The following is an 18,683-nucleotide window of genomic DNA, read 5'->3' as shown; positions in this document are numbered from 1 at the left end:
AGGATGCACCCACAAGTGCTGAGGAAGCTGGCTGATGTCATTGCAAGGCTGTTCTTGTTACCTTTGAAAGGTCATGGTGATAAGGGTAGTTTCCTGAGGAGAGGAAGAGGACAGGTGTCACTCCTACCTTCAAGAAGGGCAAGGAGGGCACAGGGGACTGCAGGCTGGTCAGCCTCACCTCGATCCCTGGGAAGGTGCGGGAGCAGATAATGCTAGAAACCATTTCCAAACATAGAATGGATAAGAAGGTGATTGGAAGTAGGCAGCCTGGATTTATGAAGGGGAAATAACTTCTCACCAGCTTGCTGTATTTTATCCTACTTTGAGCAGGTATATTGGACTAGATGATCACCGCAAGTCCATCCCAATGCTAACTCTTCTACTAGAGTCCATGCAGTGAGACTGAGTGGTTGCTTCATGTTGTAGAGTGTGGACTGGAAGACAACTCATGCAGACGGCCTGTTTTGTTTCAGGTTCGTGCTTTGCCTCCTCATGCAGGCTTTTGCTCTTGCAATGTTGTGTTTTGCTGAAAGAACAGAGATGTGGTTGGTTCCGCTTTCAGGTAATGGCGCATGTTAAGCTCTTGAAGCACAAGGAGACGGTGTGCCTTGGGGGATCAGTTATTGTTCATCTGGTTTTCTTTAGTTTAAAATTACCGTATTAAAGATAATTCCACTAGTAGTGCTTGAAATGTGGGAGCCTAAATAATTGTGGAGAGCGAACAGTGGGTCTGAGTAACGTCTTAAGAGGATGACTTAGTCATAGTGGGAGAAGCTGGTATGTTTAGCTGTACGTAAATCCCGTTGAGAATTATTTCTGCTGGATTACAAGTTGTGTTTCTGTTAATTGCACAACACTGATGGTATTGATTTTCATGCTGGGGAGTAACCTTAAACACTGCCTTAAGTAGCAGGCTGTACTTCAGAACCAAAGCTACAGAATCAAACCTGTCTTTTGAGGCATCCTTGTCATAGAAACCCACACGGCAGATACTATAATTTTATAGTATTTTCATTTAATAATTCCAAGTAAAATGTCCTAGCTTACCAGTATTCGTGCTTAAGAAATCTTGCATTTAATCGTGTTGGCTGAATGTTCTTGAGTGGTAGTACTTGTTCAGCTCTCAAACTCTTTTGTGTAATCCTTCTTTTGCAGTCGCTTAGAAAAATAGGTGAAGGGCTAACTAAATCAGCTGGCAAAGTGAGTGTGTTAGTCCAATACTCTTTGACCAGGTTCTTCCAGATATTCCACGAGGGCTTAATGCTTTAGTGTACTGAACTTACTTGGTTGAAGATATTTGTTGTTCTGTGGGATTTTGATTTAGAGAAGTGATTCAGCAATATACTGAAATCGCAACACAAACACAATATAGCAATCGTATATACAGTTGAATCCCAATGCGAACATCATTCCCTTTACCGATGCTTACCGTCACGGTGCTGGGTGGTCCCAGTTGCCAGGAAGGCAGGCATGGGTTGAAGCCAGCTCAAGCCCCTTGCTCTCCTCAAAGATGATTTTGCTGGGTCTTCAATTTTTATACTGTGTGTTGGGCTAAGCCATACACACATCCCCACGTTGGCGCGGCTGGCTCAGGAAGAGAATACTTTCCACTGATTATTTTAGGAAAGGCCATTTATGTAACGTGTTGACCCACTCAAGTGTTAACAGCTGTTTATTTACAGCAAAGGCCATCCCTGGTCCCCTTGGTGTTGGGATCAGTCCGGCTTCTTTGATGACAGCTGTGGTCACTTCCTACATTCTTTTCTGAGCTTCATCAGCACACTGTCCTTGCCCGTCTTCTCTGAGCTGCCTTCCACTGCAGGGTTTCCTTGACCACAGCCACAGAATGAAATGTGGCTTTTTAAGGCCAAATGTTGCTGGTTTTATGTATTTTAAATGTGCTACATATTAAGGAATATGCCATTCAAAGAAAGGAAAAAAACCCACAAACAAGCCCCTGCATCTTTGCTTAGGCTTCCCAATGGTATGTCTGTTTGTGGTTTGCTGCCGTGTTTTTTGGTCGTTTTTTTTTCTCCGTTTTCTCAAGTGTCACTTTTACTTGGCAACATGTGTTTCTGTGTCCTCGGTTTTAAAATCCCAATTGGTTTCTCACCCTTGAATTAACTAATAACTCACCTAAACTAGTTGAGTGCACTGAAAGGAAGAAATTGCTTCTTGTAGTAGATCAGTTTTTACAACTTTCCTGGAAGTTTAGTCCCATGGTGTTAATGGGTTTAGGAGGGTGTGGGTTCACTGCAGTTTATTAACTTGTAAAATAATTATTCTAAGAAGTGAATTTTTAAATAAAATAGACTTCTTGATTTTTATTTAACAACACTATGTCAGTGATGGCAAAGAAAGCCAAAAGCCTCCAGTAGAATTGTTGGTATTTGTTTGACTACCCCAAATTGTTTGTAGAGTTTGAACAAAAGCTCACAAATAATAAAACCCAATTTTTACATGGAGTAAAACACATAGGTTGTCTCCACGTACTTTCCCATTCATAGCATGACGTGCTTTTTCTGGTATGTCTGAACTTGAGCGTACCTCGGTTGGTTTACAGGAGGTTGTTTCGGTGTTTTGGTCCCTCTCGCCTGACTAGGTATGGTAGAGAAACGAGGAGGATTCTCCTGCGTTATTTTAGCAGTCTGGGGTTGGGAATGAAATGCGCTCATTGATGCCAACTGTGAAGATCTGCTTTCTGCAGGGGCTTGTCTCGTTCTTTTTCTGCCAGCACAGATGAGATGTTTTGTTGGTTTTTTTTTTTTTTTTCCCTGCCCCTGCTGAAGTGGGCGGATTGTCTTGCCCAAGTGTGCTCTTTCCTGCGCTCATGAGATACTTGCCTCAGTTAACTGCGCTGGATAACGTGAGGGAGAGATGGCGGGAGGGGAAGCCTCCCCTTCTCTCTGCAGCAGGCAGAAATTGGCAAAAGCTGAACTTTTGGAGCTGTGTACAGAGAACATGCTTTATCTTTTATAGGGTAGCAAATCAGAGCCGTGGTTGCAGTTGGCAGTATCTTTTATTTACCTTTTATCATGCAATAGCTGAGCTTTGCAGGCTCCCCGTTTTCCTGCATTCTTGTCCCTCTGCGTGCTCTGGAGCGTATCTGGAAGATCTACAGTGGTGTTTTATATGAAGGTTAATTGCTAGTGTGCTTCTAGTGTCACTAAGCTACTGATTTTTTTCTGCTGTATCTGTTTGAACTACTGGCCAGGTTAATCTCTGATATGATACAGAAAATAACTGGAAATAGGTTCCTGTTGTTCAGGCTGTTTGTATATGTTTGTATATATGTTGTTGTGTATTTTGCCTTTATAACCAGGGCTCCTTCTTACGTGAACTAAAAATTATTCTGTTTTCAGATTTAAAAAAGGAAAATTACTTCATAAAATGGTGCCTGTCAGGAAGTGCTGGGTCTGTTCCAGTTATGCCAATCAGTTAAACTCTGCGCATGCAGGAGGTGGGGAAGGGGCCATGGCTCACAGCAGGCTCTTCCAACTGCTGTGATCAAACTGGTGGGCCCATCTGCTTGAGAAGATTACAGCGATCTAGGCTGAGGCATGTAAGCACTGCCCCAAATAAGGGAAACTACACAGATTTCAGGATGACTGAGTTACTGTATTTCAGTGATGGGCACCGTTAGGAAAACTTGGGAGAAATGAAGGAATTGTCTATCTAGAATAAACCCGGGGAGGGATAAAGAGGATGTAGACCTTGATAGTACATTTCAAATTGGGACTTCAGTGGGAGGGGAGAGAGAAGAATGATCAAAAATTTATAAAGGGAACGATGGAAAAACTGCAAAGGGAAAGTAGGCAAGGCTTTCCATAGGTTACATCAGATGGCACTTGCTCAAAATCACCCCAGAAGGCTGCTGCTGCTTTTCCTGTCCTCTTACCAGGTCACTGATGAACAAATGGTAGCTGCAAGTGAAGCGGAGACCGACACGGCATGTCCTTCTTTTAATCTGCTTGTTTTGAATGTTTGTATGTGGTTCAATACAAATATTTATGGAAGGGTTTTTAAATGAAAAATAGGAAAAGCTTGGAGCATAGACTGCAGGCTATGTCTGAACTGGGACAGTTGAGAGCTGCTTTCGTCTTTACGTAACTGTTGCTGCAGCTGTAGGGGCCCCTGAGTAGAGTCTCACTCCTCTGCACCAGCGGTGGATCCAACGCTTTCCTAGGGGAGACTTAGCAAAGTGCAGAGCAGAGTCAGGCAGGTCAGAAGAATCTGGCATGGGAGGGACTGGAGAGCCCTCGTGAAGCAAAGCTGCTGTGGGTGAGAGCCCCAGTGACCCTTGCACCTCTGTGGCTCTATACAGGAGGGTTTAAGAACCCTCTTTTTTAGGACAAAATTCCACCTTTTTGACCTTTGACAGTGCCCAAAGGAGTGCAGCTGTGTCTGCTCTGCCGGTATGAAGACAGGGAGTGTTTCACCTATGAAAGACCAAAAAGGAACCCTCTGAACCTGTTTCAGTGCAGGTGGTTTGTGAGCTGCTCTGGATCTAACAATTAAACTGGGGAGGCAAAACCTACCTGAGAAAGGCAAAGATCCCTTGTGAAGGAGGACACTGACAGCAACTATGCTGTTAATGAAGCCATAGCAGAGATGATGGCTGTTCTGCTCTTCAGGTATGCCGTCAGTAAAACTGAAGGTAGTGTCTCAATGACTACTACATACCTGGCTTGCTGAACATGAAGCATTTATTTATGTGAGCAATACATTAACAAGTGGCAAAGTTATACACTAAATTTCTGTAGAAATGTATTCCTCCCCGCACTCAAGCACACCAGCGAACTCGGTCCAAATGACGATGAACAACAGCTACAGCAAACCATGCACTAAACCAAACTTGTTTCCTGCAATCTTTCTGAAGTCTTGCTTGAAGACCCTGATTTTAAGTACACAAACAGTTAAAAATAATTACCAGTGTTTCATTCATTACCTGTCCACAGTTGATACTAAAGAGCTTTCAATCTGCAACTTAAACTGGACAGTGGTTTTTCTCTCAAGTTAAAGAATTAAAGTGCATAGCAGCAGCTGTGCCCAGCTGCTGAGTGGGAGGAGCTCACCAACAGTGAGGTGCTCCATTTTCTTAACAAAAATAGTTCTCTGTGAAGACTTGGAGCACTCCATCACCAGTACATCGACTGCCGTGGAATATGTGTGGATCACTTCTGGTGCAGACGTGTCTTGGATTTGTTCTAACCTACAAATTAAGGAAGCTTCTTGCGCATGTGGGGGCTATGATTCATATGACTGTTTACATATATACAAAATACATTTAACTCTGTTGCCATTAGGGACTCAGGCCCATCTGAGGAGTCTGTAGAACTCATCCAACTTCCACTGAAGCCTGAAATGCAGTCATACTACTGAACAAATATCAGGGCTATTATTTTCTTTTTAGCAAAAAAGTAGATTAGTAACTGTACAGTAGGTAAAAAGCAGTCTTTAAAAAAAATACAGAAATTACACAAAAGGCTGTAGTAAAGTGCCTAGCAAGAATATAAAGAACAGGAGAATCAGTGTAAGCGGACAAACAACAGTGCATCCTTGCTCCCCTGACCTCTTCACAAATTCTCCCGTGTGCATTGAAACAGCATCAATGCTCAATATGTCAAAAAGACCATTTTCACGTCACTATATAAAGTATTAGAGAGCTTAAAGCCAAGAATATAGTCATATCAGAAATTATACTTTGGAGCATGACTAGCTCCCTTTTGTTCATACTCTTCACGGCGAGAACCGCCCAAAAGCCCGCTGACGGTGCTCTTCACAGAGGCGCAGCTCGCACCCGTCCCGAGAGCAGGTGTGGCGCGCGCCCTCTGGCTCAGACCTGCTGAACATTTACCTCTGAGCTACTGTCGTTTCTCTTTCCCCCTCTCCTCCCTTCATCAGCATATCTTTCCCACACCTCCATCAGTTTTCTGCTAGAGGGACAGCCTCTGGCTACAAAGCTGCAGATTATTTAGGGCTAATGTGTTTTCCAAGCGTGACTTTTGAGACATGGAGAAACGAGGCATTTCTTGATCCCTTATCCCTGTCCTTTCTCTATGTTGATCCCCAGCCTTACGGAGAGCTTGCAAAGCCCTGAACATAGTCAGGAGGCTGACAGCTGTATCAGAGAGATCCAGTTCCATTATGAGTTTTGCTGGGGAAGAAAGTTGTACTTCATCTTTACGTAAAAATATGGAGCAAGTTACACTGAAGCTGAATTTCAACTTTTTACCTCAGTATTTTCAAATGCATGCTCCATGACGAACCACCCTGTGACTAACTCCGTAAAAAACAAGACTATACAGATAGAGAACCTCAAGTGTTAAAAAATATATTTTCCCTCTCCCCCCATCCCTTGACAAGTTAGCCTTTAAACAAACAGTAATATGAGGTAAGCTGACAGAATAACACTGAATAAATAGCTGCAAAAAACTTTTGGTTGCTAGATGTCTGCAGGCATCGTGTAAACTGTATGCTACCTTCATGCTAGTTTAAAAAAGGTGTTCTACATCAAGGGCTCCATACTCTGGCACTTCTGGCAAGAAACAGATGTTTTCAGGCTGGTAAAATTTTGAGAGAGAAAAAAAAAGTAAAATAAATACATTTTCCCTCACTAGAAAAAAAGCCTCATTTGTGCTCCAACAGCTATCACTTAAGTTGTAAACCCAGGAAAGACAAATTTTAAAGTTACCTGCCTGTAAAAGAGTTAATGATAAGATTTTTGCTTTCAGAAATTGGTCGCTTAGTCCTGCTGCCTGTTTCCTAAACAAACAACTGGCATCTTTACACTGTGAACCAACCTGCTAAGTGACTCAGGTTTGATAACAGAAGTACTTTTCTGCTTCAACTGAACTGAACTTAGTCTGAGAGGCTTTGACTTTTTTTTTTTTTTGGACTAGTCTTTTTATCTAGCCACCTAGAAAGCATAACTAAGTTCCTCCTAAAGTTGTTTTCAGAATAACAATTTGTATTTAAATGTAAACACTGATACCATAAATGTAGTGTATACAAAAGGCACAAGACAATTAGATTTGTGTTGCTGAAACTTCCTTGACTTTGAAAGTTGATAATGCATCTTTTGTTATCTGGCCGGTAAACTCTGATCCTAAGCAAGCTGCTAGCTCCTAAATTAATTGAAGGGGGGGTTCCTACGTGCAGCAGCTTGGCTTTTTGGTATTGCAATCAAACGTCCGTTGTCCTGCAAATGCAAATATCACAAGTTATAACAGTAAGTCTCCTTGATTGTACATGATACTCGTTAAGTTATGCAGTAAGAAAGGCAGTGTCTTAAAGTGAAAAAGAAATCTGAGACAACTGTGATTAATAAGAAACTAGGATTTTGAAAGACAGTGGCCCTCTGGAACACAGGTTGGTGAAAAGCTTTTTGGATCAAAGTGCTAACATTCATTTCCCAAAGGGGATTACGGCTCCAAACGGGACAAAATCCCCATTTCATAGCAGAGTCCTGTGCAGCTCCCATCAAAATCCCCAGCTGGCCAGCTTCATTTATGTATTATCCATCTGAATGCAGGCTTTTTATCACTCCACTTACCAGTGACCCACTGCAGCATTCAATTAATAAAGGAGTTTTTTTCCCCCCGCCACAACTTTTTAAACTACTGGTAGTACACATCTGAGGGAAAACAGAGCCTTTACCATAATGTTTTCCAAAAATGTTCCAAAAATAGTCAGACACTTCACTTGGGTTTCCTTATCTTCAAAAATTGCTTATCAAGCTATAGTCTACCAAGCCACTTACATTACTTGTACTCAGCACTGGCTGTTCTCCCAATTCATAAAGCCAGTAGTGCAAAAATTTGATTTTAAAGTCAACTACTTACAGCAATTTGAATTAACGGGTGAATTTTCAAAATCAAGGCAAGAACATGGACTGATATGCGAGGACGTCACATTTTTCTTGTGCTGAATATCGAAGTAAAACCAGCCATTGAATTTTTACAATTGTAAACTCAGACTCCTTCCCCCCCCCCCCCCCCCCCATTTCCTAATACTCAGAATCATCCTTCACCGTTCAAAACTGGTAATTTAAGTTGAAACATTCTTTATCTGGTTCAGAAGTAGTATGTTTAGTTTCATGTTTCAAGCAGTGACATGGAGACAGCTAATCATCTGTCAGTTTGTTTTCTGAGCACATCCACACAGGAGCAGACAGGAGCAGCTGGCCAACAGGGCTGATTTTTGGAAGAATGCATCTTCCATCCAACAACAGCTTTTTCTTGAACTGGAACAGACCATAAATCACAAAATACATCATTAGAATTGAAGAATACTTAGAAATTACGTTATTGCAACAGGTCTCATCAACTCAAAGTGGAAAGTGAACAACAGCTGAATGAAAATCCCACCGTGAAGAGGAACACAGTAAGACTGTTCACACATTATGTTATTAATCCACTTCAGGATGACAGTGATTAAAAACTAACTACATAGCAAGCAGGCCACCAGTTCATCCAATGAAGTGAGCTATTTTTAAAGTACTTCCAGGTACCAATATCATTAAAAAACAATTTTCTGTTACACTAGTGTAAACCACATCTGGCACTCTCAGTAATTAGTCCTCTGATTAACTATAAAGGATTACAGGATACTGAACATAACCTTAGTTGGGACAGAAATTCAAATTACTAACACACTGGCAGGGGCTGTCGGCTGTATTTTTCATGTCAAAGATGAAATCAGTTTTGTTGTTGTGACTTCAGCATCTTTAATAAAGTATTCTATTCCCTCCCTAGGAACAAATATAACTCAAATACTGACAATAAAGGAATGAAATTAAATGCAAAAAGTAGTTAAAAAAATAATATAAAACATTTCCATATAGGGGCTCTTATTGCAGCAACTGTATGTCAGTTATATATATCTGTCTATCTATATCTACACACAGTAGCCTAGCTTTTTTGTTACATCTCCAGAAAATCAAGTGCCACATAGAAATATCTCAGACAGAGCTAAGGGTACAATGAAACTGGCACTTACGGTCATGCCAGAGAAATTATCAGTCCTTAGCCCTTTTGAGATGTTCATGTATTGGTCTGAGGCAAAACTGACTTCCAGGAGCCCCTTTACAAGGCTTTACACTTATTCTTTGGAACATAACCTCCTCTGAAGGTTGCCTCTCTTTAAAAGGCCACACTTCAAAACAAATGATCCCCAAAAGAAGAAATACCCCCCCCCCCGCCAAACACACAAACCAACCCCCCAAAACCCAGGAGATGGGGTAATCAGACTGCAAACACAAATCTACTTGTTACTTTCATCAGACTGGACTAAAAAAAAACCAATCAAAAAACCCCCAAAAAACAAACACAAAAACACAACCAAAAGAGAGCATGAGATGTTTATCAAGCTAAACAGCTTGAAAAAAAACCCACTTTCAGCATCTTGAGAACAATCACAGACCATGTCTGACATTCAGAATAATCTGAATAACAAAGTTCCAACAAAATGTACACACCGTTCCAAAAAGATTAAAGTTTAAAAGTTATTGCTTAAGTAAATAAAGCATGAGGACCTTTGCAAGTAGAACTCCAACCTGACAAAACCAGTTGCAATTAGTGATATTTCTGTAACATAATCTAAAAAATCTGTTTCTTTAAAGCCTGTCTCCAATGCTTTACTCTTGAGTAGTGATGACATGTAAGACATTAAAGTAACTGAAGTTGAATAATTGATTCTTTTCCAAAAGCTGTTGTTTTGTTGAAACAACTGATGGATTAAACAGGGCAGAAGCATGTCATTTTACATTTTGAATGAAGGGTTAGAAATGAGATTTTCAGATTCTATTAAAAAAAAAACCCAACAACCTACACAGAGCAGTCAAAATTGCAGACACAGGCTGAGTTTCATTTGCTCGTCTCTAACTCTGTTCATTTGACACCCACATTTTCAACACTTTAACACTTCACACCATCATCAAGTTTGCAGATGTACCTATATGTGGAACCATTTGTGTCTCCATTCACCACTTAACACAAAACCAGAATGTAACGGTCAAGAATTTTCTAGTTTCTCTGACGGATCCAACTGAACTTCTGGGACCTTTTTGGTACAAGCTACAGGCCACCTGTTGTACCTGCACACCTACCATTTTTATAATCTGCCTGGACAGTGCAATACCATGCCTGATGGGTCTAGTAACAATCACTGCAGTTCTCTGATGGCTTTCCATGCCTTCCAGTTCCTCCAGGAGTGACTGAGAGCAGCCTGACAGCTGTGACAGCATGTCCAGGACTCATGTCACACACAAATGAAGGACATCCACTTGAGGCACTTTTTCAGAATGACTGAAAGGGTGCTTCCACTAGCAGAGATGGAAATGACCTTGCTGGAACGACTCCTCCAATGTTGCTGGAAAATCGTCAATTATTTGGTATGCTGACGTTCTTAGGGTTGGAGTCAAATTTTTTATCCGGCTTTAAATATGAAATAGTTGATTTCCATAAGCTTTGGTGGGGTTGGAAGTCTTCAAATACTAAAGTGAATATGATTGATTGTGTTCGTTCCCTCCAACCCAATTATTAAGGTCTCCTCCTCTTATGTATGTAACAGAATTTACTAGCTGCTTCTCAAACCTGCATTCTGAGAAGTCTATGTTGGAAGATATCAATGCAAGAAATAATAATAATAATAAAAAAAACAACTCAGCTGTTTTTGACAATAGGTGACTAAACGTTCAGGAAGTCATATGGACACCTTTTGTTTTCAGTAGGCAGCACTTTTAAAATTATTGATCAGTATGCTCAGTACCTGGCATAGAAGAACAAGCTGCTAATAGTTTTACATATTAAAATAAATCTATTGTTCTTTCATTATCTGATAGACCTTTACCTGCTTTAGTAGACCAAGCTATGATCTTTGTGGTCAGTGTTAAGAACTAACTTCATTTTCAAACTTAGCTTTACAAAGATCTGCTGGACAGCTTGAATAGTCACAATTTCATTATCTTTCTAGAGAAAGGCAATAATAACAATATTTTGGAATACTACCTAAAAGCAAGGGGTATAAAGGTTAAACAATATTTTGCAAACATGACTCATCGAGAAACCAGAGGTTTAGTTTAAAACTACGAATTCATCTGCAATTACCTCATGGTAAAAAAAGTTAAAGAAAAGAAAACAGATGATAGGAATTGCTTTAGTAATTTTCTTTTGTGCATTCTTCAAGTGGTAAGGAATCATGGAATAGCATGTTAAGTACACAGAATCTTACATACCTTTCCTTATATATTCAGATGTTTCTTTTGAGGGAAACTAGGTTTCATTTTCCATGGTTAATGCAGGATTGCTCATACCTTTAAAGACAAAAAATTATATTTCCACAGGAAAAGGTCTCATTTCTCTTTCAGCAAATAATACAGCCTTTAACTGTCAATCATCTTAATGTCACTCCACTATTACCAAGTCTATTCCTGCCCTGTGTGCATTAGATGGTTTTTCACTAGTTGCAACAAGGTGTCATACTCTGATATAAGCAATTTGTTCCCAAAAGAATTATCAGGCTCAGCCTAAAATATAATCAGCACCTACTAGTGTTAGTGTTCTCAGTATCTCTTGGTCAGGTTTAATTGGGAAGGGCACAGCAGCTCAATACATGGAACTTCCTACAGACATGCATTTAAAATAAGCTTAATGAATTTTGGTTCATGAATACAAAACCCAAGTGACCTCGGTAATTTTTACACTATATCCTCCAAAACTAGTTTATTACAAAAGGAATCATTGCAGCATAAATCAATTCCTTACCAACTTTGCCCTTTTCAGCCTTTCCACTAGTTTCTGACCAAGACGGTGTATCTGTAAGAAGGTGGCTCTGGGAATCGCGCAACGGCTTTGCAGGAAACAGGTGGTTCTCACTGTAATGCCAATAAAAAGAACACTGTAGTAAACTGCAGTAATTTTTCGTTATCTTACCACACATTACAGTTTGTCGTATGCACTGTTTTCCCTACCTTACCTCGCTTCTTTTCTGATGAATCACTACACTTTTATCATTACATACATTACGCTGTAGTTGTCACAGATGCGAGAGCAATCTAAAAAAGCAACTCCCTAGCACAGAACAGGGAAACATTCTGATTTTTTCTTTGACAGATATTATATATTAATACATGTACTTCAGTGCCAAATGCACTCTATTCATATTTGCTCCCACTACAACTAACCTGACATGATAACTAGTGGAGAGAACATCTCCAAAATCTCTTGCCTGATGTAAGCTATGGACCACTGGGGTAAGATTTAAAACATCAATAAACAGCTAGCTGAAAGGTAATGTATTTCCTTTATGAATAAAAGATTGTCAATACAATTCCATTATCATTTCTTAGTCACATATTGAAGTCTACTATACTTATCTCACACTTTATTACATAAATGTTGCTAAAGAATTACAATATGAAATACTAAGCCGTTATATTTATTTAGTTTAAAGAACATCTACATACTTTTCACACTTTAAAGACGTCATGGCCATAAAGGATAAGGATTAAGAAAATGTCTCCTGTTATCTGCAGAAATAAAACACGTGCATTTAATATACAGCTTCTTGTGCTTCAGCACAAGTGCTGAGATCTGGGATTCCCTTATGCGAAGCATCTTTTCACCAGATACGAAGAAGCAGGCCTCCCCCAAAAGCCTTGCACGGTAATGCATCTGTATCGCAGGCAGACCGACTAACTCTCTCATATGTACGCAGAACAGAATGTTACAGATACTGTTTAGGCAGGTGTGGAAAATTCAGGTCCTGGGATGCCACTGAACTGAGACAAACATTTCCATAAATTTAATTAAAAGTGTGAGGACTGGCTGAATTACAACTTAGCTGTTTAAAAATCTGACTTGTATTTATTAATAGGATACTCCTCATTTGCTTACCACTTTTAAGTATCTTATACATGGTTCTATTTATATGTGCACAGGAAAAAATAGAACATCAACTCTTTGAAATGAGTAACAAAAAGCTGATTACTTTTTGGATGTTGAATTAAGACCACCGGGTGTGGAAGCTTGCTCAGGATCCTGATTAACGAGGCAAGTTGGGAAGGAGCAACCATCCCCTAGACTGAAAAATTCAGAATTAGTGTCATACATACAAAAAAAAAAAACCCAAAACTTTGAAGAACTGTTTTTTCTCATTTCAAAACACTAACCACCCCCCCAATCCCTGTGGATCCTGATTAATTCAACAGTTTCAACAAATGAAGCATTAAAAACTGAGCATACCTTGAAAACACAGGCAGCAACCAGTATTTCTTCTCATCACCGAACACCTGCCTTAGGTTTTTGCTGAAGCCCAAGCTAAAGCCATTCTTGTCTGTTCTATGACGAAATATGGGAGCTCTGAATACCTCTTAAAAGAAAAAAAATAATTAGATTTCTTTGCAAGATGGCACGTTTAAGTTTCACACTGGTATTTAGGCAATTGCACTGATGATACCATCATCCACGAGGAAAAGCTGTACTGCCCAAATGGCTGAGAAAGCTAGTCCGCTCATGAAAGCCAAAGTCAGCGCTACAGAGCCACCGTGCGTGCAGAGGAAGTCCTATGGCTGAGGAAGGGTGGAAGGCTCCCCACCCTCCTCCCTAATCAAGGCAAGGAAGAGCGAGGAACGCACTTTTTGCGTTAGATGAAGATTCAGCATGTGACTATACCACGGAAAGTGTTTAAGAAAGAAAAACCTAAACAAAGGGTTTACTACAGAGTACTGGAAAGAAGAAAAAGCTTAACCCACTTTAGTAGTAAGACTAGCTTTTCACACCCTGGGGTATGAAAATACTGTGTGTTTTTACAGCTGCATAAAGAAAGTACTTTACTCATAGACCCAGATTATTCCTCATGGATGTCCAACCTAAATTTCTGGAGAAGAGAGCTTTGTATAGCTTCAAGTGTCGCAAAGTGCCTGAAGCAGAAAACTCATTCATTTTCCACCAAGTGACTGATAGCCATTTGATTTCCTTAATTGGGTATATATAGCAGGGAAACTGCGTCCTGATGTCCTAACAGTACAGCTCACACAAACCATGCTGGAACCATGCACAGATTGTCCTTCTGCAGTAAATCCTTAGCTAGGAACAGCTGGAAATTACCTTTAACATGTAATATGCACTAGTTACAATGTGTTTTAAAGAAGAGGGAAGGGAAAAAGAGAGATACCCTTTTAGATGCCCATGTTAGGCTAGGAAAACACCTCCCAGGATGACTGAAGCATAATCACACGTAAAGCTGTCATGGCTTCATTACCAAACTATTGCATATTCAGGGTTTCATATATCGAGCAATTTCCCAAAGTAAAATGGGAAGAAGAGACAAACTGATCTTTTTGAGTAGCTTAAGTGTACAGAAAACATTACCTGCATGGAATTCAATTTGTTTTACAAACATGAAATATTGAATTAGAAGTGTACCGCATTATGGTTATCTTTGAACAATGTTTTTTTTTGGACTAGAATGGTAAGAACAGTTTATAAACAGAATGCTTAATGATTTCCGATGAAATAACTAGATTGACCAATTTTTTTCTGATACTAATTTCTAAGTAGATCATTTTTCAGAATACTGAAGAAACCCACAAGCCCTAGAGAAATCTTGAAGTAAACAAGCTTTCTTCCAATGACATATATTCAAAGGTTTCCATTAATCACCTACATATTAGTAGATCTGAAGAGAACTGGAAAAAACAGATCAATTCATTGGCTTACTCTAATTCAGCTTGTATCAACAGAAAAGCATTTAGAGATTTAGAAACTTCAATGAATATCTTGCAAATTGGTATTATTACAGTCCAGGATATAGTACAGAACAGGAACTCAAATCTTCTGCACATCCTTTTATATATCTATATCTATATCTATATCTATATCTATATCTATATCTATATCTATCTCCTCATTTAACACTGAAATTCGATGCAGTTATATATACACTCCCATAGTAGAGGAATGGGCCGTCTTCTTTGAGGTTTTTAAAATTAACTCGTAACACAGAGTCCTTTCTATGCATCTGTGATTATGTGGCAGACAGGACTCACAACTGCGCCACCGCCCTTCAGATCTCCGTGTTCATTTACTACTAAATATAGAAGCAGTGCCTTAAAGTCTGTTCTTCTGTATCAGATCATTCTCTGGCATTGGCTCTTTGTGCTCATTCATGTTGATCAAAACTAACACCACTAGGGCAACAACCAGCCTGCCTTCCAGATTTTTTCTTTTCTCTCCTTGCCTCCAGTACAGGCAAAGTTTTGGAGTTAGTAACTATGCCTTTCAGAGCTTTTAAACAAAATTGTAGCCAAAATGAACAGAGGAACTTTGGTTCTGCAGGGGGCATGAGCGGCAACAAAGCACTGGAGCTGCTGCCCTGACTGAGACACCACATCAGAGGACTCTGACCTGGGGGCTGGGAACGCCAAACAAGAAGCACTTGTGCGAGCATGCATGAGTGCATCTAATATTTATTACAACATGATCCCAATTCTATTTTTTTTAATTTATTCAGTTTCTGTTAACGAGCTGTGGATGGGAGGAAGTGGGAGGAAGAGGATAAGTTCATTAATAGCTTGGCCCCTTGGGGCAGTAGGAAAAGAGTCAGCATTTCTGGGGAGCAGCAGAACTGGGGAGTCAGTACTGGACACTGCCAGACGCAGGCACTTCCAACCAGGATCCAAGGACCCTGTATAGGATTGCCCACTTCTTCCACTACCCCCATACATATTAGTATACATCTGTTATTTATTTCTTGCTGTCAAACACAGAAGCATTAAATCCACTTACCTAATGTAGACTTATTCTTGCTGACAAGCCAACAATGATACCCAAAGAGAGAAGACAGACTGACAGAAAACATAGCGGCAGCAAAGAATAAAAACATGATGTGGAACTTCGCTTGAGTATCAGGAAGGCCATTCTAAAAAGAAAAAAAAAATGCTGTTAGAATTGGGGAAATAGCTGTTTAATTTGATTATTAATAATCCTCTATTCAGCCAAATCAAATTCACTGCAGACACAAGCGCACCATGCAACAAGAGTCTGAATAAATTAATTATACACTTTTTACGTACGGACAGCCGCGCAATTAGGTTGTTGACAGCATCTAAGTTAAAGAAGCAGGCCTTTTCTTGAAAAAGTATAAATACTGACGACAAGAACTTGCAATTTGGATCTGAACTTTGAAGCGTCATTTAGAGAAGAATAATTTATCTTTACAAAAATTGTCTTGTTTAATTAGCCTTTTCAGAATAGTTATATTATAGCATAAATACTGCAAATCTAAGAAGGTAATATCCTCAGTTGTGAACCCAGATAATCATAATTAAAATACTAGAAAATGTCCCTGAAGCCTTTTCATAGCATAGCATTAAAAGAAGTTAACAAAACCTATACATAATATAAATACACTTGTAAACTATTTTCTAAATAATTAGTAATTGCGTACTTCTATGCAGCTTCAAAATAATGTAGGAATAAGTGAAACTTCATAAACTATGATAAACAGAAAAAAAATAGAGGGCTATGATTATTAGATAAACTTTTGTACCTTGTATTAGGAGATACTAGATTACAATGTAAAGCCTCAAATCTTAGACTTCTCGCACAGTGGTAACTTCATATGCTTAAAGACAGTATGTATATTAGAGTACTTACTGTCCAAAACTTGATAAAATACTGTAAATCCGTTGCAGCAATGAAAAGGCAATACAGTAGAGAGTAAGCCAAGAAGAGAAGAAAAAATTTGTAATTGGAGAATCCTACACAGTTGTTCACCCTGATAAAAAAAAGTAAAAATAAAAATGGAATGTAAAGAAAGTTATATTCTTTGCTTTCATCCAATGTCAAATTAAACTAATTTACTGTAAAAAAGTTAATATCAGTATGTAATCCAAGTTCTGCTTCCTATCTGTGATGCCTCAAGCTACCAAAATGTATTTAGCCTCAGCTCCCAAATTAGTGTTAGAAATTCTAATCAAACCACCACCAACAACAAACCGGAAGAACTTTACCAGGTAATACCACTTTCAACAGTTTACTGAAATTCAGTTTTGACCTATGGTATGAACTTTGTTCCCAGCACATCTGATGTAAATGTGACTGCAGTTACAGTTACTTTTTTAGTTTGTAGGTCGGTTTAAGTATCCATGTTTTATCATTAGGCATACTGCACGTAACAACCGGGACAGTTACAAGCCAAGATTTTGAATCTCGATTTAATTTTATGAGAATAAAAGCAGCCTCATTTAATCCACATCCTCCTTCATTAATCATACTACATATTAGTGTTAACTTTATTAGTAAGATTCTCAAACTTAAGAGTATTCACAGGAGATCCCTAAAAATATTTACATTTATATAAAATAATGAGGAAAATACTACTGTTGAGTAAACAGAACATGTTCCATATCAGTGACAACATGACAGCAAATAAAAAAGATTAGGAACATTTAAATACACATCCAAATGCTAAAATAAATCTCATTTTAACATTTTTACTTATGGGCTTCAAGTTCACCTGTTTCCCATTTTTAAAGAATTTATACATGATAATGAGCAACTAGCATACACTATCATCAGAGAGACATGATGAAGGTACATTTAGTACCATAGCAGCTTCCCATTAGAGGCAATACATTAAGTATTATGAATTTTAGAGCTCTATTAAACATGTAATGATGTTGCATCCACCAAAATGAAAAATATTGTAGAGTGCTGCCCATGGACAGTTTATTGGTAAGCAGCTTGCTTTTTCTTTTATTTGGTTGCATTAAGAAACTAACCAAAGTTATCATTGCACTGCTAACTTTGACAGAAGTCTCCATATCAGTTTAAAAAAAAAAAATCCATATACCTTCTTTAACTAATTGATATTGCTCTCAGAAAGATCAGCTAATTAAGAGAAGACTACATCCATGAAAGCACTTGTATGTTGAAAAATAATTCTCAAAACATAAGAAGGCGTGGCAAGTCTCAACTTTAGCTTCTTCTAGAAGTACAGGACAAGTTACTGCAACTATTCTCTTCTTTAGGGTGACAGCAATGCTAATGGCAGGACACACAGTAATCAGAATAGGGTAAAATCTTAAAACACCAAATAAATTTTCACTGTACACTACTGTTATGCATCCTCAGGGTAGATATGGGGTTGTTTTGTTATTGTTTTTGTTTTTACAAAACATGCCTCCTTGGCTAAACATTAAATTTACCATTGCCATTTAAACATGCAGCAATAGCTAAGCATCTGTATTACCTACAATTAAGAAGGACTCACAAGAGATTGTTCTAATTAAAAAAAAAAAACAAAACAGAAGAGATGTTTCTAATCTCATCATGATTCTTACTGGAAAGTAAATTTACAATTCTTCACAGTGAAGTGTCTTCTTCATTAAATATGTCAAAGTCAGCAATTCCATCATAAACTGCAAGCAATTCCGATGCAAGGTTTCTATGATAACCCTACTTTCATGGTATTTTCTTTATGACAGTTTTTACTTTATGACACCGTTTAGTGAGAAAAGAAATACCAAGTGAAGTGTTATTCACCAGAGATGAAATTTCTTGAATCAAAGACAGATTTCTTTCTTGTTGTTCTTTTGCACTACTGCATACGGTACGCACATTAAAAAAAAATTCATAAAATTATCCCGCTCCCTGCAGTTTTGACCAAGCCCCAGACTG

General features: G+C 38.8%; 1 protein-coding gene across 2 annotated transcripts in view; it reads right to left on the bottom strand.

Moving 5' to 3' along the window:
* Positions 1-4,686: 4,686 nt before the first annotated feature.
* The window catches only part of ZDHHC2 (zDHHC palmitoyltransferase 2), a 36,322-nt gene continuing 22,325 nt past the window's right edge, over positions 4,687-18,683 (bottom strand). For both annotated transcript variants that reach the window (XM_087737673.1, XM_087737674.1), the window contains 7 exons: positions 16,659-16,779; positions 15,789-15,921; positions 13,245-13,371; positions 12,991-13,083; positions 11,766-11,875; positions 11,237-11,314; positions 4,687-8,245 (listed from right to left, as the gene is read on the bottom strand). In XM_087737673.1, the coding sequence (XP_087593799.1) occupies positions 11,274-11,314; positions 11,766-11,875; positions 12,991-13,083; positions 13,245-13,371; positions 15,789-15,921; positions 16,659-16,779 (625 nt within the window). In that variant the 3' untranslated portion in view covers positions 4,687-8,245; positions 11,237-11,273. The remainder of the gene's footprint in view (positions 8,246-11,236; positions 11,315-11,765; positions 11,876-12,990; positions 13,084-13,244; positions 13,372-15,788; positions 15,922-16,658; positions 16,780-18,683) is intronic.

The sequence above is a fragment of the Nipponia nippon genome, unplaced genomic scaffold (assembly GCF_047370975.1).
Source record: "Nipponia nippon isolate SJK-2023a ecotype South Korea unplaced genomic scaffold, ASM4737097v1 scaffold_6, whole genome shotgun sequence".
Lineage (NCBI taxonomy): Eukaryota > Metazoa > Chordata > Aves > Pelecaniformes > Threskiornithidae > Nipponia > Nipponia nippon.
This window is presented reverse-complemented; position numbering and strand designations above follow the sequence as displayed.